At 40.9% G+C, this 22,616-nt stretch overlaps 2 protein-coding genes across 5 annotated transcripts in view; both read left to right on the forward strand.

Annotated features, from left to right (window-relative positions):
- Window positions 1–1,264: 1,264 nt before the first annotated feature.
- Window positions 1,265–5,963, forward strand: dhh (desert hedgehog signaling molecule). Its single transcript, XM_084917439.1, has 4 exons — window positions 1,265–1,522; window positions 1,762–2,290; window positions 4,395–4,656; window positions 4,818–5,963. Exons 2-4 carry the CDS (start codon window positions 1,982–1,984, stop codon window positions 5,621–5,623), a joined length of 1,377 nt encoding a protein of 458 aa, XP_084773565.1. The 5' UTR covers window positions 1,265–1,522; window positions 1,762–1,981; the 3' UTR covers window positions 5,624–5,963.
- A 3,311-nt stretch (window positions 5,964–9,274) lies between these two features.
- Window positions 9,275–22,616, forward strand: part of kmt2d (lysine (K)-specific methyltransferase 2D) — a 30,519-nt gene continuing 17,177 nt past the window's right edge. Inside the window, exons 1-31 of one of the 4 annotated variants that reach the window (XM_084918042.1) lie at window positions 9,275–10,131; window positions 12,425–12,507; window positions 12,688–12,796; window positions 12,885–13,087; window positions 14,157–14,266; window positions 14,353–14,515; window positions 14,950–15,121; window positions 15,255–15,369; window positions 15,629–15,807; window positions 15,906–16,183; window positions 16,321–16,440; window positions 16,587–17,380; window positions 17,507–17,632; window positions 17,789–17,902; window positions 18,026–18,130; window positions 18,215–18,396; window positions 18,702–18,866; window positions 19,029–19,138; window positions 19,286–19,330; window positions 19,431–19,619; window positions 19,719–19,901; window positions 20,007–20,129; window positions 20,465–20,586; window positions 20,682–20,811; window positions 20,895–20,981; window positions 21,064–21,141; window positions 21,239–21,397; window positions 21,531–21,600; window positions 21,762–22,000; window positions 22,106–22,179; window positions 22,471–22,521. In XM_084918042.1, the coding sequence (XP_084774168.1) occupies window positions 12,459–12,507; window positions 12,688–12,796; window positions 12,885–13,087; window positions 14,157–14,266; window positions 14,353–14,515; window positions 14,950–15,121; window positions 15,255–15,369; window positions 15,629–15,807; window positions 15,906–16,183; window positions 16,321–16,440; window positions 16,587–17,380; window positions 17,507–17,632; window positions 17,789–17,902; window positions 18,026–18,130; window positions 18,215–18,396; window positions 18,702–18,866; window positions 19,029–19,138; window positions 19,286–19,330; window positions 19,431–19,619; window positions 19,719–19,901; window positions 20,007–20,129; window positions 20,465–20,586; window positions 20,682–20,811; window positions 20,895–20,981; window positions 21,064–21,141; window positions 21,239–21,397; window positions 21,531–21,600; window positions 21,762–22,000; window positions 22,106–22,179; window positions 22,471–22,521 (4,644 nt within the window). In that variant the 5' untranslated portion in view covers window positions 9,275–10,131; window positions 12,425–12,458. Of the gene's footprint in view, window positions 10,132–10,164; window positions 10,374–11,764; window positions 11,879–12,424; window positions 12,508–12,687; window positions 12,797–12,884; window positions 13,088–14,156; window positions 14,267–14,352; window positions 14,516–14,949; window positions 15,122–15,254; window positions 15,370–15,628; window positions 15,808–15,905; window positions 16,184–16,320; window positions 16,441–16,586; window positions 17,381–17,506; window positions 17,633–17,788; window positions 17,903–18,025; window positions 18,131–18,214; window positions 18,397–18,701; window positions 18,867–19,028; window positions 19,139–19,285; window positions 19,331–19,430; window positions 19,620–19,718; window positions 19,902–20,006; window positions 20,130–20,464; window positions 20,587–20,681; window positions 20,812–20,894; window positions 20,982–21,063; window positions 21,142–21,238; window positions 21,398–21,530; window positions 21,601–21,761; window positions 22,001–22,105; window positions 22,180–22,470; window positions 22,522–22,616 lie in introns of those variants that run through there. The other 3 variants (XM_084918045.1, XM_084918044.1, XM_084918043.1) reach the window with 3 other exon arrangements.

Here is a 22,616-nt window from a genome sequence, read left to right on the forward strand (position 1 = left end):
TTTCTTGTATAGCTTTGAAGAGAAACACTGATGTGAGTAATTGTAGATATGAAAGTGTTTGTTACTTTTTTTGATTGAGTTATTCCCTGCATTTGTTACAAAGGCTGATATCTCTCATCTGTGTTGCCTAAGCCAGACTTGAACCTTTCTCCATGTTTATCATAAGGACAGGAACATGCAGCTTCGCCTTACCACCCCTCCCTACAACATCCTGGGATCATCTAGAAACTTCCCCCAGTGAGAGTGCATTTCCATGGTCAGTGTGGAGCTCAGTGACCTGAGCTCCACACTGTGCAAAATGAAATGTTTAGGGTACAATAAGTCACTTTATAAATAAGTCTTTTTTTTCTTCTTCTTCTTTTTTAAAAATTATTATCTTCAGTTACAACAAACATCAAGACATATACTATTTGAAACATTCAGTAAGGACAGGCCACCGCTGCTCTGTTTCCCTGAAACAGCCACAGTGCAGAAACAGGCCTGATGTATTAGGTCCAGGAAGCCAGAGATAGGACAGTGACATGCACTTTGACCTTTAATCTGCCATTAATTTAAGCTTCCCTCTGCGATTACAGATGTCCCACCCTTGAGATACGGTGATTACTTTCTTTTCTGCTCCCACTTTGGGCATTATCAGACACATTTTTATAATTCTCGCCGCTATTGTTCTAGGGTGGATAAAAATAATAAATTGATGATAGGGCCAGCGGGTGTTTCCACCAAAGAGGTCTTGGGTGCGCTTGGTTCAGGAGGGTCAGGCTAGTTCCCCAAACACAGGAAGGCAGCACTGTAAGTCATAGTCTGTGGGTGTCAAGGCTGGACACTTGTGCTCCATCTTTAGGTCCTCACCTTCAACTCTTGTCTATTTATAACAGAAGCATGAGTGTGCAGTGGGAGGGATGAGCAAACAGAGGCAAGGACATGTTAGCTCAAAGCAACTCAACTGACAAGAAACTTTGGAAATTTAAGCTACTGTAAAAGCTCCATATGAATCCTAAATTTTGTGTTTTTAAAGCGTATTTATAATGAACATTTTGTCTCAACCAAAACAAACAAACAAACAAACAAACAAAAATACTGAAATAGATTTGTGTATTATCTTTGTTGCAACTTTTCAGTTTTTTATGCCTAAACTTTACAGTATTTTGATAAGGGGGTGGGGTTCACGGTGTTAACATAAGTGGCCAAATGATGTGTTCTTTATATGGATGGATGGATGGAGGCGTGTGCTGTCGCGGTGGGAGCGCGCAGAGGAAGGGAGGGCAATCTTGTCCGGACTCTAATAAGAACCAATGGCTGGCGCAAGGTGGCCAGGAGCGCTGAAACGCGACAAAAGACAGTGGACGAAGGAGAGAAGGAAGAAAAAAAAAGTGTCGGTAGAGGCATTACTGGATGGACAGCAGGGATGAGAGATTCATTGGAGCGTCCAGAAAAATCCCAGAGTCAGGCGGCTATCGGGCTTTAGGTGTGCGTCAGTTTGTGTGTCCAGTCCAGGAGACGGCGTGGGGGAGAGAGAGAAGCGGTAAGTGAGCAGAAATCCACCAAAACACCTGCGGAGGATATCTGAAGATGGTTCTCAGATCACAGGAGACGTAGTTCCCGCTGATACGCACTGAAATCTTCAAAGAGCCTTTGTATTTCCACATCTTCAATTACCTAACACATGCCAGACTTCAGCCAATCAGATCGCGCCGTCACCAAAACAGTGAAGCACTTGCTTGGTATTTTAAAACTTTTGTCTTTTTCTTTTTTTAAATTAAGGCGAAACACCGGGATATGAAGTAACCTACGTGCCCCGGAACTTTATCAGTCTCTGGGCTAAAAAATAAATAAATAAATATCACCTCTAATGATCAATGATTTGGAATGGACCAAGATCTGACTCTCATTCACTTGCTGTCACACACCTGGAGCTATCACACCTGGGCTATCGCCGCACACATTGCGAGCCACTGACTTCTGGGAGACCCAACCCTCCTCAATGAAGCAGTTCTGGTGGGCCCATCTGGCACAGCTCACCCTGGTTGCTGTGTGGACTTTTATATGGCTGGTCCAGGGATGCGGACCGGGCCCGCGGTACGGCACCCGTCCGAGGCCCAGAAAGCTCACAGCCATGCGCCTCAAGCAGTTTTTCCCCAACTTATCAGAGAACAACCTGGGGGCCAGTGGGAGAGCAGAGGGCAAGATCGCACGCAATTCTGAGCGTTTCAACGAACTTGTGTCCAATTACAACCCAGACATTGTCTTCAAGGACGAGGAGAACACAGGCGCTGACCGCTTCACGACTAAGGTGAGACTGGTGTCGAGCTGGGTTAGAATCTTAGATTTGTTTTATATGAATGTGATACAGTGATAACAGTCGTTTTCATTGCTTCCCATGATCGCTTATGACTGTTGTGTAGTAAGTCCAATAAATGCCCAAAGATGCAGCACCAGATTGACTCAGTGAGGTGATGCTCAGACTGACTTCCCTTTTCAAGATAGTTTCGTTGTTGGATGGTTGATCAGCTACATTTCCCTAAATGGACAAACTGCTGTTTGCACCTTCCAAACAAATCATATAATCCCAGTCATTATCTACCTGCACTTGCCAGTCTGTTAATAGATAAAAATGCTCAGCACGGCCTGTGTAAGCTTTAACCAAACCTTACCTCACTTTTTTTTTTAAAGATAAGAAGATAAGGATGTAATTCAACACTACCCTTAAGTGGCTGAGTTTCTCTACAGGAACATTTCCTTTTAATCTTTAACCAAAGTCTTTGTTATTTGAAATAAAACACTTCCCATGACAGGTTCTCAGTGTGCCCAGCAGAAGAAAAATCCAGGCAGGGCACTTAAATTCCTGATTGGTTACTAAGGATAGGTAGCCAAATTTACAGTGTCTTGAGAAGGCAGTCAACGTCCTCAAGGATTTAAGATCTGGGCCGCATTAAAGAACTTTCAAACTACCCATTTGGAATGCCACACTTCTGAATGTGAACACAAGCTCCATTCACACTCAGTCCACGGTTTTGGATACTATGGTCTTGTGTGATTGTTTAGGATATTAATCTGTGTCCCTTCTCCTCCCGTAGTGATTGTATGTGAGGGAAATCTGTGGTTGTATACGTGTGCCCTCCTGATACCAGTTTGAATGTGTGTGTATGTGTGCATGTGCCCCCTTTTTTGCCCAGATGTGAAAGACGTTCTTTGTGCGTCATTTGGAGACTCAGAGGGGTCGCCTATACAAAATTCCCTCCTACTGAAGTAATGGCACCGTCGGAAAAGCGACTATTGTAGTTGTGACAATGAAATGCCTCTCTTCAATGGCATTGCGAGATAAATGTACCCAGTTTGTTTTCTGTCCCTCTCTCTTTTTCTCACTCTTGCTGTCACATTCCCAAGTCCGTGCCCATACATTCTTCCCCTCTGCCCTCTCTTTTTAGTCCCAACCTCAGGCCTTTGCTACGCCGCTTTCTTCTTTTCCAACTTTAGCTCCCATGGTTTTCTGTCACTTCCTCCTTCGCTGTTGATCCGTTGTGTATTCGAAATGAGCTTTACTGCCATAATTATAGGTTTTAAAACCTGCCACAGCACAAGTCACAAGCCAGCGCCGTTCAGTAGCTGCATGAGCGTATCACCTCGGATGCTGACGTCATTATTTTTCAGCCTGCTATTTTGCGACAATGCTGACACAGTCTGTAACATTATGGCCCACGGGGGTGTTAGGAGTCACTGTGCACATATTTGATCACATGTCTCAGGGGTGAAACTGAGAAACTCAAGTCTGGAACAATCTGGAAAGGCAGAGAATGGCCTTGATTATTCTGTCACCCTGTTGAAAAGGCCAAGGAATGTGCCAAACTGGCTACAGTAGGGTTTGTTCTTGTACTCTGATTGTTTGAGCAAGGTTGAAATGGCCTTTAACAGAGTAGAGGAGGAACTGTGTGATGATGCCAACTGACAAACAATCAGAACCTGGGAGCTGGAGACAGAGCTGAAATACTGGAATCGTTTTCTGCTGAGGCGCACTGAAATCAGTCTACGCACTTAGGTGTAAAAACCACATTTTTCTTTTTCTGCCTATTGTTAGAGAGTGGTAATATTCACAAGTGTCTGTCTCTTGAACATCTCTTGTGTGCTGATGAGACTGAGTGACTTGGTTTTGGAAAATTATGAACTCTTTAGATTCTACAGTTTCTACTTCTGAAAACTAACAAATCATCATCTGTTAGTTTGGGTTTCAGAGGGAAAAAAAATCACTGAGTCAAGTCAAGGTTTTTCTTCTGTGTTGAAATTTTTTGTTGTAGGTAGGCTGAGATGGGTGCTCATGCTGATAAATTTGTGAATATATTTACAAGTTTACTGAAGTGCTCCAAAATGAATATCTGCCCTCTTTCTTATTCTGCCCGTAGCGATGTAAGGAGTGCTTGAACAGGCTGGCTATTGCAGTGATGAACCAGTGGCCAGGGATACGCTTGCGTGTGACAGAGGCCTGGGATGAAGATGGTAACCATCCTCCTGGCTCTCTGCACTATGAAGGCCGGGCTGTGGATATAACAACGTCTGATAGAAGACCTGAAAAGTACGGTCTCCTGGCCCAGCTGGCTGTGGAAGCAGGCTTCGACTGGGTCCACTATGAGTCCAAACATCGTGTCCACTGCTCAGTAAAAGCTGGTAAGTTTAAGAAGGTAGCTGCCATTAAAAGCCATGCTTGTATCGTTAAATGACTTTACTTCAGTGTGAAATGTATCAGGATATTTAAGTTTATAAAAAAAAAAAAAAAGGGAACACAATTTGTTTACTCATCTTGGCTTTGTCTGCTGATCCTTCTGCAGATCATTCTCTTGCTGTGGAAAAAGGTGGCTGTTTCCCAGGCTGGGCCCGGGTAACTGTGGCTGGAGGGATGCAGAAGAGCCTGTCGTCACTCACTCCTGGGGACAGAGTCATGGCCCTATCTGGGACAGGCCAAGTCGTGTATAGCCAAGTCCTCTTGTTTCTCCATCGGGATCAACAAAGCTGGTCTGCTTTTCTGTCTCTGGAGACAGAACATGGACATAGATTGGCCCTTACTCCAAATCACTTGGTCTTTTTAGACCCGCACTGCAGACAAGAAAACAGTGAGTACCAGCCTCAGTTTGCAAGGAGGGTCAGACAAGGAGACTGTGTTCTCATACATAAAGCAGAGCAGCAAGTGCATGCATCCCAAATCATCTCAGTTTCACTAACGGAAAGCATGGGAGTGTATGCACCCTTGACAGACGCTGGAACTTTGTTTGTTGATGGCGTGCTGGCATCCAGCTATGCACTGGTGGAGGACCACAGGCTCGCGCACTGGGCTTTTGGACCCCTGCGACTTCTTTTCTCATTTAAGCAGCTACTTTGGGGAGAAACAGCAGAAGAGCAGCAGGATACTGACATTCAAAAAAGTTGTACTAAGACTCCAATGCATGTTAGCACTTTGCCTGCAAAGGACAAAGCAGGTGTGTATGTGAACAAAGAAGTCAACGTGAGTGATGCCCTGAGGATCGAAAGTAGAGAGAAGCACTCCTTGCAGACGGAGACATCAGAGGTGCACTGGTATGCTAGACTACTCTACAGTTTTGGGTGCATTCTTTTAGACTCCGAGTCATTTCATCCTTAAGAACCAAAATCTATGCACACTTAATAAGTGCCATAGCCTACTGCTACGTTTATACAATATGTTAACACTTCCCATTTAGTCCTTAAAGGATTGAAAAACACTGGAAATGCTTGCTAGCTTTTCCCCCTATTTTTGTAAAATAATCTGCCATAATGTTATACATGCTAACAAATGTTTAAGAAACTGAACATAATGAGACTTTGAGCAAGTTAATATAAAAATGGTAATACCAAAGACTATCATATTTTTGATTTGGTTTTTTTTGTATGTATTTTATGTCAGTTATATATGTTAAAAAAAAAAAATGAAATATATATATTCTAATGAGACAAGAATGAAATCCCTGAAGAATAGAATCTTTATTTTTGTACTTTCTGAATCAAAAAAAAAAATAATAATATATATATATATATATATATATATATATATATTATTATTATTTTTTTTTTTTTTCCATTTTATTATAATATCTACTACATGTGCTGTATGCCCTTGCTTGTTTTCATGTCATAAATCAAATTAAAATTGTACTTTTATGAAATGGCAGGCTACCTTTCTTTTCAGCTGTGGTGTAGATTGGTTTTGCATGTTAGGTTAATTGATATTTTTACTTACTAAACAAAAATTAGTTGCTCAGTGTGGAGGGGGGGAAAAGGTATATGACAAGGAAATGATAGATTCCAGCACTTACAGTCGAGTTAATGTATGTTGTGTAACCCTGTGTGGAAACCCAGGTTAATGAAAAGCCCAGAGTACTTAATATTCCGCCACAGTCTGCAAACACTCTGACTTTATCTCAGTCACAGATCTCTGCTTTTTTGGAAGCCCACTTTAGGGTTTTGTTTTTGCTTTTTATCATCAGGTTTTGTTTGTTTTTTTTAATCATATTGGCATTGCATCATTTTGCGCCACCCTTATCTGCTAACTGTTGCACATTACAATGCCACTTTCTATTCTGTTACATCCCGCTTGCGCATCCCATCCAAAAAATCTAGTCTGGCCTATAAAGTACAATGTGACTTCCTACAAAGACAATAAACATTACTACTAAACATCTAATTTTTTACTGGTTTCAAGTAAACAAATGTTTTAAAGGTTCATAATAAAGTGTAGGGTTCTGTTCAGCACTAGTCTGAGGTTATACACCCCCCTTGTGGAGGAACTGATATCACCCCACTGAGTTGTATTTGGTACCATCTAAATTAATAAATAGCAAACACTCCTGATCCTCTCTTTAATTTAGCAGGCCTCAATTTGATTCAGAACATTTATGATAGAGTATTATGAGTTAAAATGTTCATCGTAACCTATCAAATAGGAGGACTTTATGCTGTTTTTCCAGCAGACAATATGACAAGGAGAGAGCTCCATACCAGAGTAACAGGAATCTGAAATCAAAACCAGCTCAATATTAATAAGTCAAACCACAAAACAGGTGAAACTCTATGCGATAAAAGTAACTTGAGCTGTTTATTTTAACCATCATCATTACTGTTATATCAGAATATATTCTTGTCTTCCAGTTCTGTTGTAAACATCTGTGAAGGTATTCCAGGGGATTATCCTTGAGATACAGGAGGCAGATGGGGGAGAGCATCCGCTTCACCTACCGTCCAATAGGAGAGTCCTGGTGCCCTAATACCACCCTCCCTGTGCATCTATCAGCCAATCAGCAACTATCTTCCAGCCAGTCTCAGCCGACCCAAAATCTAATCCAATCTTACTAAAGCTGAATGGGGAGTTAACTAATCCTGTCAGGGGGACCAGTAATAACCTATTTTCAAAATGGAAACATGCACTCCCCACAGTCGTGCACTGAAAGAGTCAAATAGAAGTTGAATAAATATTACCATTTGTAACAGAAACAAGTGTCAGTGAGGACTTTTCATGGCTACAAAATCTAGCAAAGGACATTTTTGCCAACATTCCTTCCATTTTTTTAAATTATCAAATAGATTTAAGTATTTTTATTTTCGTCAATGCAAATAGCTCCTGTCAACCATGGTAAAAATGGCTTTATTATAGCATACCACAATAATTAGGTGTGTTAAGATGACTCCTGAAAAACAATAATAAATTGTAATGTTTTTACAAAGAAACAACCCCCCCCCCCAACTCTTATTGGAGTAAAAGGTCACACTCAGAAGACCATTTCTTATTTGTTCACTCAGCTTAAAATAATTTCAGCGGCCTAATCTAAACCCCGAGGTGTATATATGCCTCGCCACATATGAAATTAATGCATAAATGTACCAGTGCAGGGTCAGCTGTGGATCCACCCCCTGCAGCAGGTGCATAATGCAATATGTATGATTAAGAACTCAGATCACTCACATTAATTTCACAATTGTGATATTCAGCCGGACTTATTTTATTCCTTTTAAAAAAAAAAAAAAAAAAAGTTACTTTCAGCTGCTTCCTTATTCACAAGGGGTCACCAAAGCACACATGTGTGATGTGGTAGAGTTTTTACTCCAAATGCCCTGCAGGAATTTTTGTCCTCGGCTACTTAAAAATGTAGAGGTACAAGCAAGGTTCCTACTGTACCTGTAACAGTTGGGCGTTCTGCTCTAAGGCAGAATAAGAGTTAAACAGTAGATGATTAAACCTATGACCTTCTAGTAATCTGACCCACTGCTACCCAACCTAATTTCCTGTAGGTTCGCTGGATCATCTCAATGACTCTCGACCTTTACTTTGTGTTTATACAGCCTCAGGCCCCTGGTGTTTCAGCATGGGCTCAAGAAGGTGTGACACAAATAGGTCAATGTCTTGATTTAATTAGAGCTACACATATATAATCTTTACAGTTAAAAAATCCCCCAGAATGACAACTTTTCCACAGCTTCCTGTAAACAACTCTTTATTGTCATGCAAAGTTTATTAGATTGTCTTGTAACTTGCTGTCAGTGTCACAGCAGTTCTCAGGACAGCTTTCTTGAACCTATATTGTCCTGTGTTATCTATACCACTGTAGTTTTCTCACAGTGATAAGGCAAAAATAAAGAAAGAAAACCTCTTTGCCCACTGACAGGAACTGGGGTTTGGTCACCTTCCCTGACATTACCACTGCACTTTAATCCTATCTGCAAATCAAATTTGAAGTTGCATTACAATGATAAATATTTAATGGAAAGGTCATACACTCAATGTGAATGATCAGATAAGAGATTTAAAATGTCTGCTTAAAGGCTGGGCATTTTAACACAAAAGATTATTGTTATTCGTCCTGTTTTGTTTGTTTGTTTTTACTTCTTCTTCTTTGGATTCATTCTTCCTTGAAAGACATTTATCTTGCAGGCATATTGCAAAACAAAACAATGGTGTAACAAATTGCACGATTACACGATTTCAAAACGCGCAACATTACATGACCCGCTAAAAATGTATTTATTTATTTTTTAGATAATGGATTACGACCCATCGGCAATGGTCATCAGAAAAACAGAGGCGGAAAAAATTAATCGTTAAACATAATGAACACATTTGTTAAATCAATTACAAAAATAAATTTTCACCACGACAAATTTAACCTAATTGATCCCACACAGATCGTGGCCCATCATTTAAACAAGCAAACCATTCATCAGCAGACATGTGCACAGCAGCTGCATTCTTACAATCATAACAGTCTAATGAAAAATGGCCTCCCTGGATCCGAAAATCAAAATGACCTAATATCTAATATCCACCATATTTCACTGGTCAGCGCTCACCAGATTGAAATCTTATGTGGTAAAAACTATTAGCCTCGCACAAGGTTTACTCGAGGTTTAAAAAGTGTAGTAGAAACTAGTAGCAAATATAATTTCTGCCCCTTGGTTTGCATGAATTATTATTTTTTGACGTAGTTGTTATTAGCTGGCACGGCTAGCAGCAGTTAGCCACTTGGCAGAACAGCCGTTTGAGGACGCGAAGTGAAGAAGAGATGCTAGTGACCCACACAAGGGTACCCATGCAAAGTTGACTCGCAAATTTAGGTAGATGAAAAGTCTGCGGTCGACTGACACCAGACGCCAAAAAATATACTTTTGGTGACTTGTCAACAAAGTTCAGCGCTGTCATTTTCGCATACACTGTTGTGATGCAAACTTGCAATAGCTTATCACGACCTCGCGAACGAGATTCCAGAGCAGAGCAAAAGCTAGCTGATGTTAGCCATTCCAGCTAAAACCCTGAAGCAAGGAAAAGTAGTTAGTTTCGATTCGCTGTCTGAAGCCGGGGAATCTTTACTAGACTTGTGTCTGTGGCTAACAGTTCCCCGGTAGCGTACGACCACACTCAACACAAAAGCTCAAGTTGCCTGTTAGCTAATGGCATTATCCATCTAGCTAGCAGCATCGCTCAGCCTGCCTTCCGCCGACGTGCACTTCCCCCCACTCTGACTCCAGCCGGCTAGCCGTAGCGTTAGTCCGGTACATAAAATGAAGCGACCATCAGCATTTTGGGACGCTGCGTGGCTCTGTGGATTTTGCTGATACATGAGGAGACGATATTGTTTTTGTGAGGTGAGCTGCTTTGATTATGGCTCCTTTAAACCTGTTACCTAAAGACACGCCAACCCTGACCTTAGACCGGGTGTTAGCTCTACAGTCGGTAGTGTTTAGCTGTTAGCTTCGAGTGGATGGGGGCTGTGTAATTGCTGGAAAACTAGCAATGTTACCTGGGAGCTAACTTTAGGTTGATATATGTTGCACATCGACTGTTTCCGCGCCATTATACGCAGTGTAGCAGGTTAACATTTTTAAAGGTATGTCCATGTTTGTGGGATTTTGTGTATTTTGTGTAGTTTTTTTCTCTTTCCAAGACTTTGCAGCTACGTCACTGTTGGTAGTTTTTAGCTTTTCCGTTTCAGCCTGCCGCCAGTGACATGGACATGGCAATTTTCTGGACAGAACCAACCCTTTGAAGTCGATGTTTACATTGAGAAATAGTGCTTAGCGCTGCAGTTGTTCAATTGTAAAATATCAGTAGCTTTTCTGTTATTATTTACAGTGACTGCAACAAATCGTTGTCGCTATTTGTAAAGAGTATAAACTAAAAGCAAACACCTCTACCCTTAAAGTTAATTTGTAACGTTAACACTTTTAACGTCAACTTCGCTAGCCAGGATGTTAAGACGTTAAAGCACTCGTCGTGTTATTACTTTTGCTTTACGTGTTAGTAACTGTATTATTGAGATAAAACATATATGTTATCCACATGAACTGAGATATGAGTCGAGTTCGATTTGGAAGATCTAGTTTGTTGTCAAGAAGAAAGCGCGTTTCTGGTTCCATCGAGTGTGTTTAATACGGACATGCAACGTTAACGTTTCATTTCGTGCAGTAGCTCAGTTGCATTCTCCAGCTAGCAACGTCTGTGCAATCTGCTAATGATGCGCACCACCAGGCAATATGATAGTACTTTTAATCGCGTTGAGTTGAAATTGTTTGGGAGTTTTTTGTTTTGTGTTCCCACTAATGGGAAAGACGTGCAAAACAACCCTGGGTAATTTTGACAAGGATTGAAATACTTTTGATACTTTGTGCTGTATTAAATGCGTTAAATTCGGCTTGTAATAACTGATTCTTCTGTGCATGAACCACCAGAAAAGCCCAATCGTCCTCGGGCTGGGATCCGCTTCCACCTGCCCCAGTGAAAATGAAAAGAAATCATTACCAAATGGGTATGACAGCGTTAACCCACAGGAAGGCTTTTTCCTCAAGTATGATGGCACAATTTAGATTTTGTAACTCCTGAAAAAACGCTCTTCTGTGTTTGATTTGTACTTTGAAGCCATCGTCACGTTATTTGCCAGCATCGCACTGATGTCGATTGTGCGGGTGTCTTTTTCGGTTTCGCGATCATACTTATAAATCCTAGCGAAGCTGTAATATAGCAAAAACATATGGGCTACTACGCGAATTGAAGTTGTCCGACCTCGTTTAAAATGCCTGTTAAGAGCTTTAAACGTTACACGCATGTGAATGGGTCCTTTGATTAGCTATGTGGGTAAAATATGGTGAGGCCCTCGTTGTTTGTTTTACAGTATTTTTGTTAATGGCGTGAACCTCGCAGCGGAACTATGATGCTAGCGACGAGGTTCTGCACGAAAGGAGCCCCGCTGCAACAGGAAGCTCCACACACGGAAGTTGTATGTTCTTTGTGTATCCCGATTTATGGTTGTTTTATTTAGCAAAACACCATTTTAGTTTTAACATTTCGCGCTTTTCCACCAAAACTGCTTGACCGATTTGGATTATGAATTGCTGGGTAAATAACTTGAGTTGTTAAAACGCTGTCGGATTGATCGTGCTCTTATAACCTTAACGCTGTTTTTACGAGTTTGCGAAAAAAGCTCGATTGTACAGGGATAAATACAAGGAAATTATCTTAAAAAAAAGAGGGGGAGAGGGGGGAAAGAAACAGCAGGCAGTATTTATTAGTTATGTTGTTGGCTTTTATGTAAAAGTGGGTTTGGATGCGTAGAGTGTGCATTTTGTGGTTAAGATGGCTTTTTATGTTTAATATGTTGGATTATGAACATTGGAGTTTTCTGTCTCAGCAAGTGAGAAACTGGAGATCACTTAACTGTTCAGTTTTATATAGGAGAAAATAAGGAAAATCTTTGGGTTTTTTGTGTTTCATTTTTCTTTTTCTTTTCTCTACATTATGTGATGATGATGACATTAGCATTTTAAAATAGTATGCCCAGTTTTTTTTAAATTTATTTTTTATTTACAGTATTGTGGAATCACCATAATAATTACTATGACAATGATTTGCAAACTGGTCCTAGTTTACATTTTTAAATTGCAGATCTCTGTCAGGGAGGTCAAAATCAGTACGGGGGATGGACGAGCAGAAATCAAACTGCGAAGAGAATGACTCTGAACCAACAGGTAATGTTTTCTTTGCTTTCTGGACTCTCTTCTGCACCTTTATGAAGATAATGGTGTGCTTTTTCCCTTTAAGCTGTGGCTACCATTGTGAATAAGGGAGCTATTTGTGTGTTTCATGCAATTATTCTTAAGATTTATTTAAAAAAATTTTTGCCTTAAACATTTTTTCCTTTTGTCTAGCTGATGACAATGCCACTGCAAAGCAGCTTGTCTCTTCTGACGGGGAGTCTAAGGCCATTCCTGCTGTGGAGTTGGCGAGTGCTAATGCAGCCTCTTCTAGCACATCTGTGTAAGCCCTTTTATTATATAATAAAACCTGCTGTGCTTCTTGCTTTATCCAAAGAAGGTGCTTTCAACAATTTCTCACCTGTGTACAGAGAGAGCGTTCGAGCATGTGCGCTTTGTAACTGTGTGGAGCGGAGTCTGCATGGACAGCGGGAACTGAGGCACTTTGGACCATTTTCTGAGCGGCCAACCCTCAAGCCATCAGCTTCCCCACTGCCACAGCCTGGAAATGATGACCTGTCTTCCATTGGATTTCCTGATTCGCCTTGTCTGACAGCACTCCTTGATGACTCAGGTTAAAGTCTAAACATATATATATATATATATATATATATATATATATATATATATATATATATATATATATATATATATATATATATATATATATATATATATATATTGGGGTTGGGCAATATGGTCTAAAATCCATATCACGGTATAATTTGAAGCATGTGCGGTAACGATATATATCGCACACACTTAAAATCCTTTAATTTTCTCAAAAATCGACGGAGTGCCTTATGTATGAATTCTGGTTGTGCTTACTGACCTCGAAGTGATTTTATGTGGTACACGGCGCGCAGAAATCTGTCAAAAATGTTGCCGGAGCATTACGGCTGCTGTAGTCAGGAGCCTTGCGGAGTGATCTGGGTCCAATACTCCGCCCGCTTCAGGTCCCAAAGTCAAACGAACACTACGGCATCACTGAGAGTTAAAAACTGTCTAAATACTTTTATCTTTAATAAAATTATCAGTGTTGCGGCTTTACCAGGTGTAACAATTAAGTTTAACATCCAGGCATCCATGAAAACAGAGTTTATTAAATTCAACGGAGTTAGAACTTAGCAGGAACTTAGCTCGCTAGTTTCCACCTAAACATGATATAGCATGTTCTGACTGAGAGATTTCTGAAAAAAATTAAAACGTACAGCACTGCTATACGTTCCGACATAAATGAAGACAGAAAACTAAACAGCAGTTACTTTTGTAGGGTTACTGAAGTTGGACTAGCTGGTATATAACGATGTCCTATGTGATCGCTAGCAAAACAGCTACGTTAGCATAACATTAGCACAGTGAAATTATCGCGGTAGAGTGGTATAGTCAAAATCTCTAGTGTTGGGCAAATTTTATATATATATATATATATATATATATATATATATATATATATATATATATATATATATATATATATATATATATATATTAGAGAGAGAGAGAGATATTTTTTTTAAATACTATATTTAATTTGTGTTAGAACCTAACATGTTTCAAATAATTCTATCTACTAGAGCACACTGATGTAGAACAGAGGTTTGGTTTGATATTTTACTAATGTTGGGCTTTATTATAAACAGGGGGATGTTGGGTTCACCACTGGTGTGCAGTGTGGTCAGAGGGAGTAAAGCAGACAGAGGATGAAGAGTTGGAGAATGTGGATAAAGCTGTTATCTCAGGGACACAGCGGGTAAGTGTAGTTTGATTAACCTGGATTAGATGTACTCGATGAAAATATAAAGACAAACCAAACTTGATACCCTTGGCTTGCTCCAGATTTGCGAATACTGCAAAAGGCTGGGTGCAACCATTCGATGCCATGCTGAGGGCTGTTTGCGGTTCTACCACTTTCCCTGCTCAGCAGCCAGTGGATCCTTCCAGTCTATGAAACAGCTGGTCCTCCTCTGTCCAGAGCACATAGATAAGGCAGAGGAGTTGGGTAAGTGAAACAGAAGCCTTTGTCAGAATTGTGATGACTTTCTTACACAGTGTCAGACTAGGACTCTACACACATATGATGTCCTGCTGCCAATCAAACAGCAAAAAAGTAGAAAAGCAGCATATTGTTTGGCTTGGATATCTGTTATGCTCCATGTATATCTGGCACATCATCTGTGGACTAGCAGTTTAACAAGACTTAAAGACGTCTTTATTCTTTAAAATGTCAGCTATCTGTGTAACTTAATTTCTTTTTTGTCTACTTTTAACTTGTCTTTCTTAAAAACTGAAAACTTACTAAAATGTAAACAAAACATGAGAGTTAAGTGCTAGCTTCATACCTTGTTGAGTCTCATGATAATTTAAGGTGAACTGAGAATATTTTTATGAAACCTATTCATATGGTTTTGGTTTTTTTTTGTTTGTTTTATGCAGCTGGTGAAGAGTCTTGGTGTGCAGTATGTGACTCAGCAGGCGAGCTCACTGATTTGCTCTTCTGCACGGGTTGTGGTCTCCACTACCATGCAGCCTGTCTGGAGATTGGAGCCACACCTATCCAGAGGGCAGGATGGCAGTGTCCAGAGTGTAAAGTGTGCCAGACTTGCAGGTGAGTCTAACAGTCTAGCATCGTTCCTTTTTTCTCAGATGTGTGTCCTGTTTTACTTTGTTTTTATTTTAACTGATTATTTTATTTGAATTGATTAAATCTCCCTTTTCCACTTATTATTACTTTTTCTTAGACAACCAGGGGAAGACTCCAAAATGTTGGTATGTGATGCTTGTGATAAGGGATACCACACCTTCTGTCTCCAGCCAGCCATGGATTCTCTTCCCTCTGACCCATGGAAATGCAGAGTAAATCCTTTTTTCTTTTTCTTTATTTAACCCTGTATTCAAAAAGATTTCCGTATATTGAAACTGGACATTCACTTATTTAATAAAACATAATCTTACCTTATTTTATCCAAATTATTTCTGTTTAAAAAGACATTGGTAAAAGTTTTTTTTCGTTGTTTTTTTTTTGTTTTTGTTTTTGTTTTTTCCCTGTCTGTTTTTTTTTTTTTTTGTTTTTTTTTTTTTGGGTAATTTTGCTCTATAATCTTTATTCTATTAGAGGTGTCGTGTATGTGTGGTGTGCGGAGTCCGTGGACTAGTGCTGCCAGGCTCAGCCCAGTGGTTTGATAACTACGCCGTGTGTGAGGGATGCCAGCATCACCGCAGTTCTATATGTTGTGTGTGCAGCAAAGCTGCCAACCCGTCTGTTGCTTTGCAGTGTTGCAGCATGTGCCACAGGTTAGTTTAAAATATAACACAGCTTGCCATGATGTGTGACCATGTCAGTGTTACGATCATTAAAAAAAAATAAAAATCTTAATAATCTTTTGTCTCAGATGGGTTCACAGTGAGTGTAGTTCAGCGGGGGAACCCCCAAAAGCTGAGATCATTTGCCTGCTTTGTAAGGAGGGTCAGCGGCAGCCAGTTGCTGAACCATACACAGCAGACACTCAGACCACAACGTCCCTTAAGGAAACTGAAGGAGACATTAAATTGGTGGAAATGCCAGTCCAAATGGATACAGACTTATCAGAAGTGACACCAGGACAGAAACACACATTAGAAATGGGACAGGCTAAAGATGAGGCTGATAAAGAGACACCTATGGACTTTGGTAAGTCGTTACTGTACACTACATTGGATCAAACTTAAAAGAAATGCCTGTGATTTGCATATGGCTGTTAGAGCATTTTGCGTGTGTGTGTGTGTGTTAGCAATGTTTTTATTTAGTTTAATTATTTTTCATCTTAGGGATGGAGTTTGCAGCTGTTCAGGCAACAAACACTGTGGAGAGAACAATGAAGGGAGAGCCACCCTTACCAACAGAAGCTTTTGGTTCTGAGGGACCAGCTCCTCTGCTCGAGTCTACAGGTAAACCAAAGTCGCACGATAGATGTACTATATATGAAAATAAACACCAAGTAGAACTTGATTTTTCCCCCCCAATGTGCTTTGTATCTAATAATGGATGTAAAAATGACAGTGCTGATAATCACACATTCCTTCATTTCGAATAGGCTGTGCAACAACAGAGCAGAGGGGCTCTTGTCCACCCGCTGCTGAAGACGGAGCCAAAGAGGCACAGAGTCAAGTGGCAGCTTCCCAGGATCCCACAGCAGAGACACAGTCTAACAACAGCTGTGAAGTAGAACCAACACCAGTGTCACAGCAAGGCCCTGAAAGCATGGAGGTGGATGAGGAGAAGCAAGATGCTCCTCCCACAGTTAAACAAGAACTATCACAAGAGTTATTGAAGAGTGCATCTGGTGACATCTGTATAGGACCGTTCTGTATCGATCCCCAGAAGTTACCAGCTTCCACAGTCTCTGTGGTTAAAACGGAGCCTTTGTCTATGGATGAAAAGCAGGAACGAAGTCCATGCCATGACTTCCAGTTGCTTTCTAATCGTTCTTTATCAATAGACACACAAGAGTCCCTCTCTGCAGCTGAAATAGAGGGGAGGTTATTACCTCACTCTGAGGAGGAGGAGGAAGAGGAGGATGAGGATGATGACCAAATGAAAGGACACAGTGAGGACATCAAGAGAAAACTACAAGAGGTTAAGCCGGAGTTGTTGCTGGATGAAATGTCAAATATGAGCCATGGTGATGAGAGCAGCAGTGGCTTTCTAGGCTCTCCAGGAGAACCCGACCCTCAGCTTTCTATGGAGCTTGGCCTTGTACCTTCCAGCCGCTCGCACACTGACATCTTGCTCACTGAGACCGATGACTCTCTTCCCTTTGAACCTCTCAGAAGTGACAGAGAAAAGGCCAAACGCAGAGGGTCCCCAGGCCGCTCAAGGGTCAAACAGGTGAGGTCACCATGTACTAGTTGATATATATTTTTTGATAGCTGGCACTAATTTAAGTCTTTGTTTTTAATATGTTATTGTTATAGCGTGACTTGACATTGAAAAGGCTGTTTCTGTGAATTGCAGGGACGAAGCAGTAGTTTCCCTGGAAAGCGTAGACCTCGAGGTGGTGGTGGTGGTGGTGGTGGAGGGAGAGGGCGTGGTGGGAGGTCACGCCTTAAAGCTATGGCCTCCTGCATCGACGCCTTTTTGGTGAGCTGCACTTTTTGAGCATGTGTTTTTGTTTTTTGTTGTTGTTGTTTTTAATGTTATTTAACTTTTTAATATTTTAGTAATATGTAGTTCTCATAATTTTCATAAATTTGCTTGAAATAAAATACTTGAAATAAAATTACTACACTGTTACAGCTAAGCATGACCTCAGACACTGGACTGAGTAAGGAGGAAGACGAAGAAGAAGATGACACCATGCAGAACACAGTTGTTCTTTTTTCAAACACCGATAAATTTGTTCTGCTACAGGTAAAGCTGCTTTGACGTGTTCACTTACCCTGTGTGGATTTGCTGTGTTGACATTTCTGTATGACTGCAAATTGACTTATTGTTCTTAATTTTTCTCTTTTGTTTTCTCTCTTGTATTTTTAGGACATGTGTGTCGTCTGTGGCAGTTTTGGAAAGGGTGTCGAGGGGCAGTTGCTGGCTTGCGCTCAGTGTGCCCAGTGCTACCATCCTTATTGTGTTAACAGCAAAGTAAGAACAATGCTAAACTTATGATGGATTATGTTTTCATTGTTTTGTTTTGAAAATCCAGATTAAATTTGATGTCTTCTGCAGATCACCAAGACGATGCTTCGTAAGGGCTGGCGTTGTTTGGAATGTATTGTGTGTGAAGTGTGTGGAAAGGCTTCAGACCCGTCTCGTCTGCTGCTGTGTGACGACTGTGATGTCAGCTATCACACCTACTGCTTGGACCCTCCCCTGCACACTGTACCCAAGGGTGGTTGGAAGTGCAAATGGTAAAAAGAGAGAGACATAATAAAAAAAACAAGAAACTTAAGTGCACAAAGCTTTGTTCATCCATGTAGCTTTGAATTGGGTCAGATGGAAATGAATATATCCAAATTTGCATATTATGTAAAACACTGGTGGCTCAGCCTTCATTTGCAATTCAGAGGCCCATCCCTCCGGCTCTTGCTTCTGTAGCAACAGAAAATTTGTTACACCAATCACATTGGTATCAGTAGTTTTATTTTTTTTAATCTTGCATATTAGCTGGAAAAAATGTTATAAAGCACTACACTACATCTCTATCTCTGTCCAGGTGTGTGTGCTGTGTGCAGTGTGGATCCAACTCACCAGGTTTCCACTGCGAGTGGCAGAACAACTACACACACTGCGGGCCTTGCGCCAGCCTCGTCACCTGCCCGGTATGCCGGGAGAATTTCATGGAGGAGGAGCTCTTGCTGCAGTGTCAGTACTGCGATCGGTGGGTGTTGATTATTGGAACTACACACAAACGCACAAAATAACCAGAAAATGAGAGCGAGTAAAGCATTACTTATGTATTTTTGATGTCATAAATTATTCCATATCATCTTTGATTTGTTGAAAAGTGCGCATAGCTAGGTTTTTATGTGTGCCTATGCAGATGGGTCCATGCCGTCTGTGAGAGTCTGTACACAGAGGATGAGGTGGAACAGGCTTCTGATGAGGGCTTTGCTTGCACATCTTGCACCCCATATGTTCCAAAACCTGTGGGTAAGTCTCAGATTGACAGTGTCTAGGTCTTCAGAAATATAATTAAGATATTGTGGGGTGGGGTTTTTTTTTTTTCGTTTTTTGACTGGTTGTTTTATTGGTGACACAATTTTCTTTTTCTCCCTACTTTTTGCCCTTTGGTCACAGTAGTAGAGTCAGCCATTATGGCTTCAATAAAGATAAAAGAGCCAGGTAAGAAGATGTAGCTCCTTATGTTAGTTAATTATTCCAAGTACATTTTCTGAGTTTGTGCCCTTTATTTTTACTTAAATTTGTGATTGTCACTTTTTAGAGCCCCAGTTCTACCGTTTGGAGGGTGTTTGGCTTACAGAGTCAGGCATGTCCCTGCTTCGTAGCATCTCCATGTCTCCTCTGCACAAGAGACGGCAACGTCGCTCCCGTCTTGGCACTATGTGCTCTGAAGGAGGTCCTGATGGAATGGATCTAAGAGAGGTTGAAGGAGAAGGGGATGAGGGAAAAGGTTTGGACAATTTCCACTCATTCATTTGTCTCTAAAGAGTTTTCAGGATTACTTTGTGCCTTTTACAATAAATAAATAAATGTTCCTCTATATAACCAGGCTGTGGGGATCCCATGGACTGTGAATCAAAGATGGACCAACATGGGAGCCCTGAGAGAGACGGTGGTACTGAGCGGGATGCAGGTGCAGAGGGAGGTGCTGACGGTGACTGTGAGGGTCATAAAGGGGGAGCAGAGGAGACAGATGACAGCAAGAAAAGAAAGCGAAAACCTTACAGGCCTGGTATGCAATCATGAATGTGACTGTATAAAGGCATTTACAGTATCTACATAGATGTATCATCATATCCAAAATAATGAAAACATATGTTTCCTTTAATTATGTTAGGAATTGGAGGTTTTATGGTGCGACAAAGGAAGTGTCACACACGGATGAAGAAAGAATTTTTTGCCCAGTTGGCTGGAGAGACAATGTTGGATGGACAGCCAATTGAGCGAACTATTGAAGAAGGTTTGTGACAACAATAGACTGCTGAACTTGAGTTCATCCAGTGCAACGCCACAATGCTGAAGTGAACAAGGTGGTAAAGTAGAGGAATCAAGCAAAAAAATAATCAGGGTGATTCAATAGAACATCGTGATCAGGACTTAATTTGTGACAAAATGCTTTAAAATCCGACATGATGCAGACACTTCATGCCCCCACCTTCACACACTTAGACATTTTTAATGTTCAGCTCCCTTGGAACGTCCTCATCTCTGCTTAACTTGTAGAGTTGTGATTCAATGTATTTTATGCAAATAACTTAAACCTAAGAAAACTGAATTTTATTATTACATTTTTAGGGCCCCACCCTGACACAGACAACATTATGGATCCTAAACCAGTGGAGGGAGAGGAACAGGCCAAGAAACGTCGGGGTCGGAAGAGGAGCAAACTCGAGGATATGTTTCCAGCTTATCTCCAGGTTTCTTCTCTCTCTATGTGCTATGTTTTAAAAGTGAAAATAAAGATATCCACTGATTTGATGTATATATTGTAAACATTTGTAATTCCCGGCAGGAGGCATTCTTTGGAAAGACACTGATAGACTTGAGTAAGAAGGCAGTGATGATACCTCCAGGGCAGAGGCCAGGTTCATGCCCCATCAGACCTACTTTACCAGCACCAACCAAGAGTACTACCCCAGACAGTAAGAACATTAACTTGAATTTGGGATGCTGGTTAAGAAAAAAAGTCAGTGCAGGATATGTAAATTTTTGTTTCTTTCACTAGCTGATGCCGGGGATCGTGTGGTGGACATAAATTGTCCCCTCAAGCAAGAGGGGGGTGAAGCCCCCCAGGCTCAGGGAGACGGTGCAGGTAAGTATCTATATGGCAGGTGAAGTTAATAGACCTTTTTAACGTGCAGTTCCAGGTTGTTTTAAAGTTTTACACCTTTTAGGGATTCCTACACCATCCTCATCGCAGACAAACCAGGTGTCAACTGATCCTCATGATTCTGATGCAGAAAAAAATGAAGGTAATTTCCTGAGGAGGGCACTGTGCTATATAGCATTTAAGAATGACTTGTAATGTAATTTATTCCTTCCTACCATGCTGTTGTGCTTGTGTGATAGGTCTTCCACAGGGAGTGGAGAGTCAGGACTCTGAGCAGTTCTTCAGGAAGGTTCTGGGAGTGTCGGATGGTTCCTCCTTGGGAGGTATGAAGCCCATCTTGGAGGGCAATAAGGGAGAACTCGGTCGTAGTGCTTTGCCACAGAGAGCTCTCCCCTCAGGTGAGAACAAGGGTTTCCTACAGATGTTCATATAATTAAAACCGCAGCTATTATTACCTGTTGTATGATTCCTGAATTATTAAAAGCATGATTGAAAAACTGTTGTATTTTAATTCAATTACTGGAATTGCAGGGTCCCTGCCCTCAGCTGGAATGATGGATGCCTTTCCTGGAATTTCTCAGTCACCGTTCTTTGACATGCGGTAGGCTCATTAGTGCATTTTATTTCACAGCATCTCAGTCATGTAGTTAGAACTCATATAAAAGCAGAAGCTTAATTCCCAATTATTTATATTTTTTCCCCGCATGTGGCCTTTTTATTTGACCAAAAAACAAACCCTCTAACTTATTATATGGTGTACAGGGACAGAGGAGGGCTGTTCAGTCCAGATGGCGGTGAGGAGAGCCCTTGGGCAACTCCCTCTACCCCAGCAACTCCTTCCTCCCCACCAACCCCCACAGAGGCAGAGGGTGATGGTCTGTCCTATAACCAGCGTAGTCTGCAGCGCTGGGAGAAGGATGAGGAGCTTGGAGAGCTCTCAACTATTTCCCCTGTTCTTTATGCCAATACAAACTTCCCAACTCTCAAACAGGACTACCCAGGTTAGTGAAGAAGAAACATATTGTACAGTGTATTTTATCAAAGTCATGATTTTTAAGTTTATGTCACAGTTATAACGTAAGTGTTAAATATTTCTCTCATCACAGATTGGGCTAGTCGCTGCAAGCAGATCATGAAAATCTGGAGGAAGGTCCCAGCTGCTGACAAGGTTCCATATCTGGTAGGTTCTGTTTTCTGTTTTTGTTTTGTTTAATACATTATTCTTCATATTATCATTTGTTTGCTGTAATTCTCTTTTTAACACATTTCTAAATTTGCAGTTGGTCATATACTAGGTTTTCCTTTTTTATTTTTTATTTTATTTATTTATTTATCCATTGTGTGTTTTTTAGCCTTGTTTTTATAAGAGTTCGTGCTTGGACTTGTGTGCCTGTACATACGTGCAGAAGCCAACTCTCGCTCTCGCTCTCTCGCTCTCGCTCTCTCGCTCTCTCGCTCTCTCTCTTTGTAGCAAAAGGCCAAAGATAACCGAGCAGCTCAGAGGATAAACAAGGCACAGAAGGTGAGTTAAAAGTAGATTTCTTTTTTTATTAAGTTTAGCAAATGACTTCATTAGGTTTACGGTGTGTGTGTGTGGTTAATATTCCTTTGGTGCTC

This window comes from Perissodus microlepis, chromosome 20, assembly GCF_051167445.1.
Source record: "Perissodus microlepis isolate ML-2025 ecotype Zambia chromosome 20, ASM5116744v1, whole genome shotgun sequence".
NCBI classification, from domain to species: domain Eukaryota; kingdom Metazoa; phylum Chordata; class Actinopteri; order Cichliformes; family Cichlidae; genus Perissodus; species Perissodus microlepis.

Bases quoted from the DNA above. Each gene is read 5' to 3' on its own strand.
- dhh (XM_084917439.1), top strand. From the start codon at position 1,982: ATGAAGCAGTTCTGGTGGGCCCATCTGGCACAGCTCACCCTGGTTGCT. The intron at 2,291-4,394 runs GTGAGACTGGTG...TTCTGCCCGTAG, and splicing joins CTGACCGCTTCACGACTAAG to CGATGTAAGGAGTGCTTGAA. The intron at 4,657-4,817 runs GTAAGTTTAAGA...ATCCTTCTGCAG, and splicing joins CCACTGCTCAGTAAAAGCTG to ATCATTCTCTTGCTGTGGAA.